Source organism: Pseudorasbora parva, chromosome 17 (assembly GCF_024679245.1).
Source record: "Pseudorasbora parva isolate DD20220531a chromosome 17, ASM2467924v1, whole genome shotgun sequence".
NCBI classification, from domain to species: domain Eukaryota; kingdom Metazoa; phylum Chordata; class Actinopteri; order Cypriniformes; family Gobionidae; genus Pseudorasbora; species Pseudorasbora parva.
In genome coordinates, this window is record NC_090188.1 from 36,843,936 (window position 1) to 36,853,991 (window position 10,056).

The window sequence follows — 10,056 nt, forward strand, 5'->3', positions numbered from 1 at the left end:
TGTAGGGGTCACTTCCACTGAAGCCCCCGACACATTGGAAAGCGTACTGAGGCCCAGGGGCACAAACACAGCATTAAACTGAGGTCTCTCTCACTCTCTCCCTTTCCCTCCCCTCCTCCTCTTTTCATTCTTCCTCCGGTCCGTGAGTCGAGGGGGGAAACGGTCAAATGAAAGTGTAGGGCCCTGAGTTTACCCTTTCATGTCGAGCACTTTTACTGTGTAACTATTGATTTTTCTCCTTTGTAATTTTTTTTTAATCTGAAGATATAAGGCGGGCAGAAAAGGCAGGCTGGTGAGGTTCAAACGGGAACACTTTAAGAGTCCTCTGATTCCACCGAGGCAACACACACACACACTCACACACTCACAAAGAGTATACATGCTATGTTCTCCCTCTCCCTCTCTCTCTCGCTCACTCTCCCTCTCTCTCTCAGACAGCTTTTGACACCTTCTCCAGGGCCAGCTTTGTTCGATATCCAGGCAGACCGGATGGCTGAGAGGAAAGTGTTTTTTAAAAAAAGGAACATGGCTCGCAAACAAAAGCTAAGAGCCTTCGCTGGTCGCAACAACAGCACTGCTGCAGCAATCTGCCCGGAATTCAACTCATCTGAGCGCTTTTAAACCTCTCATCATCTACTCTAGGTGAACCTAAAACAATACACACACAGCTGAATAAAGACATGACACCCATCCTCTGACTCGATTGAGCAGAGCAATGTTTCAATATCTGTAACAGACAGAGGCCTGAAGACAAATGGTTTTATATTGTTCCTTTGTGTTTTTTTTTTTTTTTTTGGTATATTTTGGTAATGAGCGAAACGGAACCAGAGCCGTGTGGTTAACTGCGGCGGTCTTCATTATTGGCTTCTGGCAGATAATTTTCCACATGGCAGCTATCTAAATGACACAGGCTGAGATAAGTGCTCTAATGCACAGGGATTTTCCCCAACTACAGCATATCGCCATCCATTGGGCTGTAGTACAGTAGATAATGTGAGGGTACTTCACTTCTAATAATAGCCTGCTTGGTCTCCCCTGCGTTTGTTAAATGTAGTTAACGTGGAGAGTGAATTGTATGGCAGAATTACATACACAATGATCCCTGGTTATAAAGAAAAGGCGGGCACTGTTATTACAGAAAAGATGGAGAAAGAGAGTCATCCAGAGGATGAAATGTAACATCAAATAGCTCCTCTATCAATGATAAGCTGCTCTTCATTCAGATCCATTATGTCTGCGCATACTGCAGTTTAACGAAGACCCCCGTTTCTCCTAAAGACGGTATGATAACTGGAAAAAGTTAACAGCTAGCGCTCTAATCCATCTCAGTTCAAACTTCTTGGATAGCTTGCTTGGTCAGACAGACAACCTGCTATATATGCCTTGTGATAAAAAAATGATGGTTGCTGAAAACAGATTGGCTGATGGAACTACAAGAACACACTTCTAAGCGCTTCTAAGTGTGTTGCTAAACTTTAACTTTTTTTAAACAAGTCTCATGCTCATCAAGGCTGCGTTTATTTGATCAAAAATGCAGTAAAAACTGTAATATTACAAAATATTATTACAAAAATTAAAATAACTTGTTTGAGAGTGTGTTTGTGAGTGTGAGTGAGTTTGAGTGCGAGTGCGAGTGCGAGTGCGAGTGCGAGTGTGAGTGTGAGTGTGCGTGTGCGTGTGAGCGTGCGTGCGCGCGTGTGCGCATGTGTGTGTGTGTGTGTGTGCGTTTTAAACTGTATTTTATTCCTGAATTTTCAGCATACTAAGTCAGGTCTTCAGTGTCACATGATTCTTCTGAAATCACTCTAATATGCTAATTTGCTGCTTAAGAAACATTTCTGATTAACATTTTTTTTTTTTTTATTGTGATGCTTTTCAGGATTATTTGATGAATATAAAGCTCAATGAACAGCATTTATTTTCATTTAGTAAATGCATTTACTACATTTATTAAAGCATTTATTAGCTAGAAATATTGTGTAACATTTTGTCACTTTTGATGATTTTTGAATGGCATCATTAATTCCACAAAAAAATGTCAAGCTGCAAAAACTGTTTTCAACGTAATAATAATTAATAATTAATTAATTGATTGATTTCCATAAGACTGGAGTAATGATACTGAAAATTCAGCTTTTCTATTATAGGAATACAATTTTTTTTTTATGTATTAAAAATATTTTAAATTGTAATAATATTTCATAATGCTGTTTTACTGTATTTTGATTCAATAAATTCAGCCTTGACGAGTATAAGAGCATTACAAAAACAAATTGTGTTTCAAACTTTTTCACAGGTACTGAATACAAAGCCCATTTGAATGGCGCTCAATGGAGACAGCCATGCTGACAGCCAAACCTTGACCCCTTGGTTGTGAAAAATGCTTAAGAATGTACAATTACAAAGTAATTTAAGGTTGAACTGTTAAATCAAGGGGGCATTTCTATAACAGGCTGTCCTTCATTCAATGTGGCATATCCATTATGCCTATACTTTCTGCAGTCTAACGAAGGCCTCAGTTTCACCCCTGGCAAACATGCTGAGGCCACAGGAAGTGGAGCAGAGGGAATGTGGAGGAATTGTAGTTCTATCAGCTTGGGGTGAACTAGGGAGATAAGGCTCAGGGCTGGAAGTGACGGAAACAGAGCTGGGCTGAACGTCTGCTTCCTGACAGCAACAGAGCAGGGGCGGCTGGACGTGGGCGATACCATTACAGCACGGCTGTGCAGTCCTCTATTGAGACCACAAAACACAAACGCACACGCACTTACGCATATATTCACAAAGAGAACGGACAGCTCTGAGGAATTTTTGGGGCATTTTTCAGGTTATCAAGCTGAGAATCTTTCTGGTTCCTGCCATTCTTTGACTCATTCAGGCTCCCAGGGCATTGCTGGTGATCAGGTTACGACTTGCAAAAAAAAAAAAAAACACGCATGCTCGCACACATGCATTCACTCTCTCTCAAGCGCACATTAAGCAAACACACCCTCTTCTCCATACACATACACACCCTCTAAAGGCATACAACTTTTGTTTGTTTGTTATCTCTCTTTCACTCCTTAAATCTTAAAAAAACGCTTGAGGAGGTCTTTATCTGTCCCCCTAAATCCCTTCAGCAGGTATCAATGTCAAAAGACCAGGGCTGGGCTCTAGGAGAGGATTGTTTAGTAAGGGTCAGTCCTGGGTCAAGCTTTCGGCCCGTTGTTAACACAGCCCTCCCCCTGGTGCTTTTTGCACCGGCCTCCATCTGCACACACCTTCGTCTACCGCCACTCCAAAACACCAGCACCCCAGCAAATAATCCCTCTCTGTGAGAAGTCTCTGGTGACAAATACAAAGGTCAAATAGCTTTAGCACACAGTGCAAGGGAAGCCAAATTCCCCAAATATGGAGCTTTGGTGGTGTTTGCTCGCATGAAATTGGCTTTCCGGGGTGTCTCTTCGTTCTTTGTTGGGCTTCATGCATTAAAAGTCTTTGCGATTGAAGTTCTGACGTGTCCAAATGTAATTATTTGGTGTCAAGTGGTGGAAAATACATGGTTATTCGTAAGGGTAAATAAACATGTCAAGGAAAACAGCAATGGACATACCAAAAAGGCTCAATGTCAATAGATATGAGGAGAAAGTGACAATCAGAGAGTACATTTTGACCTGCTACCAAGCATCTCCTCGTCATATCTCTTCTGGACAGCTCACATGTCTTTGTAACAGTCCCAGGACCTCACACGCACGATCCCAGTCACTATCGGCAGGAAAATATTCCTCATGCAGTATTATCGGTAGGGCAGCATATGGCAAACTAGCAGCAGGCTACTCATCCTCATCCTCTTTGGAGGCTAAAATTAGCACAATACTGTTTGTGGCTTTAAGCTGGACTCAAACCCACTGTGATACCGCTAATAAAAAGACTGGCCTCCTGCTTAGAGAAAGAATGTACATCCCTACAGATCACGGGAGGATTATCCTGCTGGGATAATGTTTTTTCCTGCAATGGCTGCAGAAAGATTTATATTTTTAATCTAATTTTATTTCGAAAACAATCTATCAGGCACTCATCGTGGTTGACTAGAATAGCTCCTGCAGGTCAGCGGGGATATTTTAAAAGGGAATCGTCAAGAAGAGACATCTTTTAGGCAGAGGATAACCCGAAAAGAGATAGCTAATCTCTTTATCAAAGGCCTAAATAAACTAAGGCGAGTGTATGTGACACAGCCACACAAGAGCACCTGATTAATGAACAAAGAGTTAAAGCCTGTTTGTTTACTGTCACTCACTGTTCCTCAAACTCTCTTCCCTCCCTTCCTTTCCCTTCCTTTTTGCCTCCCTTCTCTGGCCTTCCTGCCCTCTTTATCAGGCGAGCCAAACGGTGATAGCATATCTCACTGGGTGATATCAGCTCTTTCCTAAAAACTTGGATACAGCGTATCTGATAGACGCCTGGTGGGTTTGCGCTGCTCCTCCCGGACCGTGCTGAGTAATGTTCACTCAGGTCTTCTAAAGCAGACCTAATGCATTGTGACACATCAGTGATGAGCTGCGCTGATTTGCCAAATTCACATGAACCTCTACAGCACAGATCAGATGACGGGGTTACAGCGTGGGGATTTTTTGAATGGAGCCATGGAGTTTCCCAGCCATTAGGAGCAGATCAGGAAAAGCAAGAGAAATTGCGCAAAAAACCATGACCCCTCTCAACAGTGACCCTGCATCTGATGAATCAACCATGAATGAAGTGGAAATCTGGAGTATTTATACGAAAAAGAGAGCACTTTCCCACTAGCTATTTCGATAATCAATTATCAGTATTTTACTGATGACCACTAATTCGAAAGTTGATCTGATCCTACAGTAATGTCACTAACCAGAACATCAGAAAAGAGATGAAAGAATTTTAAGTTTTGAGAACGTACAAGCAGATGAGCGATGATGACAGCGAGTGGCTGCGAAGGGGATATTCAGCAAACACCAAAAATCTGGTTTTGGCAAGAAAAAGAGGATTGGTTTAGAGGGACTTCCTGTACACATGGAGACAGATGCAAAGTGTCTACATCATTAACACACCACAATTATAGCATTTGATCTAAATTTACGTCTGCTTCCCACTTGAAATGAACATCACACAGCAAATGACTCCAACCCGAAACTCCTTCTCCCTTGGGCAAAATATCCTTAAAGGCGAAGTGTGGGATTTCTGCTCTACTAGTGGTCCCAAAGAGAATTGCAAAAAATAATAACGGCTTTCAAACATGTTTCACACACTCCCCCTTCCATTTCTCCAATAAAGAAGTATTCTCGCAACAGACTTGTTGGGTTGCTTAAACAATTTCGATTCTGTTTGGTACCACTAGAGGCACAAACAAAACCTTTAAGAGGATGACGAGAGTCTTAACAACATAAAGAGATGCAACATTACCACATTAAACCAAACTCTTGTATCAGATTAAGCTCAGAGCGTTAGCACATTAGATAGAGGGAGAAGATGTCAGTAGCGCTATAGTCATCCATCTACCAGAGTTCACATGGTCGTGGGTGGGGGGATAACAGAAGTACTTCAGCAGTAGTTAAATCCCAGAGCAAACAGAAGCGCAAACACAACAGTGACACTTTATCATACCAGCTTTATGAGTATTATCTGCCCAGAGACAAGGTGCTCAATCAGGCTATGAAAGCTAGTTAAAGGGAATGATTAGGAAAGCAGAAGAAACAGCTGATATATGAGGAAAGGAGGGAGGGGGGGTTGTTTGCTTGCACTTTCTCACTTTTCACTCTCCTTTTTTCCCACATGGCACTGGACATCAGCCTAATCCCAAAGGCAAACTGTCCCTTGGTGTGGGAACCAATGGCGTTTCCCCTTTTTCTACCATGGGACTGCTGTGCGTGCATACGGTCTTATCAGGAGTAGGGTCATAAAGCCATTGGTGCTGATCGTTTTCGGAGAAACAAGTGGTAGTTTGTTGGTTGTCAATCAATCAATCAATCAACTTTATTTATATAGCGCTTTTACGCTATAACGCTTTTTGGTTGTGCCATCCCTACTGAGATTCAGTAGGGTCATAAACACGTCAGTGGATCAGATTTCCCAAGGTAAGGACACGGCTCCATACGTGTCCCTCACTAGCATCTCCATGACTTTGACGTAATGGCAAAATTCAGCCAATGTGAAATTCATGAGGGCATCATGCAAAGGGGCTTGGAAGGGAGAACATGTTGCATTGTGTGAAATAAAAACAGTTCTTTGATTTCGTACTTCCTGTCAAGCATGTGCATTCCCAAACACCTACCTGCCTGCACTTACTGGAATTGGTACCTTGCTCTCTTTCCTGTGATCCTTTGCCTTCTCTATCCCTTTCTTTTTTTCTTCTCTGCTCCTTCTGTGGGTGTGCATGATGTGATGTGTGATGTGAATAAGAGAGAAAAACAGCAGGGGCTGCTCGGGCCGCCCGTTGCCGGTCTTAGATCCCTGCACTATAAAAACCGCACACCTTTTATCAGCCATTATGCCTCTGATTTAACCAGATTACCCCACTAACGTGCTGCCACTGATACACGGGGAGAGCATAGAGCGTTCAGCCTCCCCCTCCTGTTTGTAGCACTTTTGCATGCACAGAGGAGAATCTAGTGAGGCAGGAACAACCGCTGACTGACTACACCTGAATGACAACATAGAGCTCCCATTGCTCTTTGAAGCACAACATTCGCACACACCAGGCACGATTAAAGCAAAAAAACAAAGTCAAAGAGCAAGGGCGTCCGGATAGTGAGCGAAGCGTCCTCCTAACAGCTCAAAGTGACTGAGCTAAACAAAGCCAGGACCCTGTTGTAAAATCAAAAAGGAAAGTGATCAGCATTGTAGTGCACTCAGCAATTGAGGGGAGCACTGAAAATAGCACATGAGAAATGCAAAGGCATGCAGGCAGCACTCAGAGACAGAAAGAAAGAGCGAGAGAGAAAGGGGCAGGGTTCTTCCAGTCTGCTGGACAATCGTTGCAATTAACGGGTGACTTTGACAAACACGTGAGGCGGGGGCTCTGTGGGCGGATCCAGCCTCAGAGGTTCGCCCTCATCCTGTCAGAGGCCGTGTCTGCTGGTCAGTCTCAGATGTCAGCCAATCGCAGAGCAGAGATGGTGGCCAGGAGCCAATCAGAGCTCTCGCTCAGACTGACCTTCACACAGGCCGGTAGCAAACTGACCATTAAGTCAATGATGACAACAGCACTCACCACAATCAATCTAACAAAATAATGATTAGTTTGATGCATGAAGTTTAGCTGCAGCTTTTCTCGACACAAGTAAAACCACTAAATGAGTCCATGTAACATCCACAGTACAGCACATTCCAAATTTATCACGCATAAATGTTTCAGTTGGGCTTTACAGTACATTGACCTGTTTACACCACAGCTGAATGGTCACATTAGTCAATAGTCACTCCAGACGAGTTTGGTCGAAGTAAATGAACTTCTTAACTCACTTTCAGTAACCCACTTGAGCTCTGACTGGCTCCCACAGTCTTACCGCAGTACAGTTTTGGAGTCCATGGCTCTACATGTAAATTTATGCAGACAATAACAAGAGCCTCACAGGAACTATTTGGCTTGGCACACATGGGGCCTTTCGCAAATGGGTCCTGGTAATTGCTGATACATATCTGACTCCTGTAGTCATCACCTTGTTCCCAGACCCTTTGATGAGGCAGAGAAACCCAAAGCCTTTCAAAACACTCAGCATGATCTCTGCGTATGTGAGAGCATGTCATTTTCCACGCGCCCTGCCTTTTTTCGGTAGGGGTTCATAACGCCTTCGTTCTCGCTGCAGCCCAAGGGTGTCTCTTTTAATCTGGGTGGGCGCTGGTCTTGCCAAGTGTCCAGAGTGAGCAATACTCAACGGCCCATAATAATGATTTGTTTTCTTTTTTTACCCACTGAGGGTGGATGCTCAGCGAAGATGGCTTCAAGACACAATTCCAAAAGATGTCCCCCAAGAGGGCAGCTGTTAAACAAAGGCGGGTGCATACGAGCATGCTACGCTACTAAACAGGGTCTAATTAGAGATGGGCCGGGCTGAGTCTCTGCTGGACTCCGCTAAGAAAGTTTCTGTGAGTGCAGTGAGGGAGGAGCTGGCTTTATTCTCCCCCCTTAAAGGGGGACACTCACACTTTGAAGGGCACAGAATCATGAACAAGGAAAATGCTGTCCTCAGTCGTACTAAGATGCTATTTAGGTGCGGTATGGAAAACATGGTGTGGATGGCAACCACTAGAACCATCAGCTATGGTGCCAATCTCTATGTTGATGGGTTACAGATGTACTATGTTATGCATGTGGGTACATTGTTCCTTTGCAGTTTGAAGGCTTATGACTGCTTGTTATGATGCTGCTATTGCATAGAAGCCATTCTCATTTCATTCATGTCCAAGATGCAGAAAAATAGCAACAGGACTCTTTTTTAGTGGTTTTATAGATATTTGTAAGGTATACAACTTGTTAAAGCTAATTATAAGTGTAAGCACATGGAGAGAAGCAGTCTCAGAGAGTGAGTGAGAGAAGGGGACCGGCTGGGGACATATTGGCATGAGTTTCTTGGCTAACAGCTTAATAATGGTCTTATTGGGATTATGAAGTCACTCCTCACAGAACATGCTAATGCGGATAGCAGCACTGCTTTACACAATCAGCAATTAACCCACATTAACATAATACTTCCACTAAACCTCCACTGGCGTGAATAAGACCAAAGGGGCTGAAGAGCTCAGGTCATTTGTTCACGCTGAACAATCTCAGCATACATTCAGGTTCATAGCTCTGCCTCACAGTGGCCCTTCCTGCTAGCGCATGACACAACAAACACTCATCCAAAACACTGGGGTGAGGGAACATGAGGGGAGCAATGGAGGGGGGGGCATTAAAACCCTGCCGATAATTGGAAGTATGTGAAAAATGACGTGTCACTTTGGTCAATAAAGAGCAAAGGTCACCGTAAGCAGGAGCCCGAACTCGGCACAAAATGTGCTCATTAAGGCATCCAATCAGAGTGTGGCGAGCAACCGGCCATTAGTCATCGGCCATCTGACTGACTCGGCCAGGCCGGCCTCTCTCTTATTGCTCTCCCTCTCTGTGGAGGGGGAAAACCGGCACTGGTATATAAATCGTTGCTCAGTCATCTGGAACATAATGTGGTCCTTTCTGCTCTCATCCTGCTTTGCCTGCTGGCTGTGCAGCCCTCAAACTGCTGCCTTGACATCCCTTTCAATAATAAATGAAGTTGCCTTTTGCCTACAGTTTGTTTGAAACCCTCCTCCACTCCACCATTCGGCACATCCTACACCGGTTCTCATTGGCTAAACCCCACAACTAGCCAATCACTATGACTCTACAGTTTGAATTTTACAGACATGACGAAGTCAGTAAGGTTGGCTTTCATTCCCTAGAGAGGGAAATCCTACCAAGAAGAGTGTTTTTTTCAGAATATATATTTTCTCTTTGAAAAATCTTGGACTGGAACGTAACAGAACGTATAAAGCTTCATCAGTGTAAAATCTGTTTTGTTAGCCTGTCATCACCAGCGGCTTTCTTCAGACGCCCTGTCTAGATGGGCCCAGAAGAAGGTTCATTAATGCAGTCTTATCACAACCAGCTGATGGACCTACGCCATATCACCGGCCGAAACATCTGCTTTAACTCTCTCCTGCTCTCTCTCCATGCACAAGCTTGCCTTCAGATGGTAAGCTAGACACATCTGCACAGTCAGACAGTGACACTTTCATCTCTGGAATACTTGACTCTGATTGGTCAATCAAGTGTTGCGCAAACTATACAACTGATCGTTACCTCATACTAGTTTCGCTTTGTACTCTCTTTCTAAATCAATATCCCATGATTAATTTCGTTGGTATGTAGCTATCTAACATGCAAAATAATTTACAGTCCTGATGCCACTGTCAAGGGTTGTTTATGATGATGACGGGCTGACTGTGCATTAACTCTTACATGTGCATCAAAGGATGTCTCAGGACCTTACCTTGTTCGCTGCTGTTGTCACCGCTGTGTGATGTGTG

General features: G+C 43.7%; 1 protein-coding gene across 2 annotated transcripts in view; it reads right to left on the reverse strand.

Annotated features, from left to right (window-relative positions):
• meis1b (Meis homeobox 1 b) overlaps positions 1 to 10,056 on the reverse strand; it is a 67,758-nt gene that overhangs the window by 43,727 nt on the left and 13,975 nt on the right. For both annotated transcript variants that reach the window (XM_067422487.1, XM_067422488.1), the window contains exon 7: positions 10,020 to 10,056. This exon is cut by the window's right edge and continues 75 nt beyond it. In XM_067422487.1, the coding sequence (XP_067278588.1) occupies positions 10,020 to 10,056 (37 nt within the window). The remainder of the gene's footprint in view (positions 1 to 10,019) is intronic.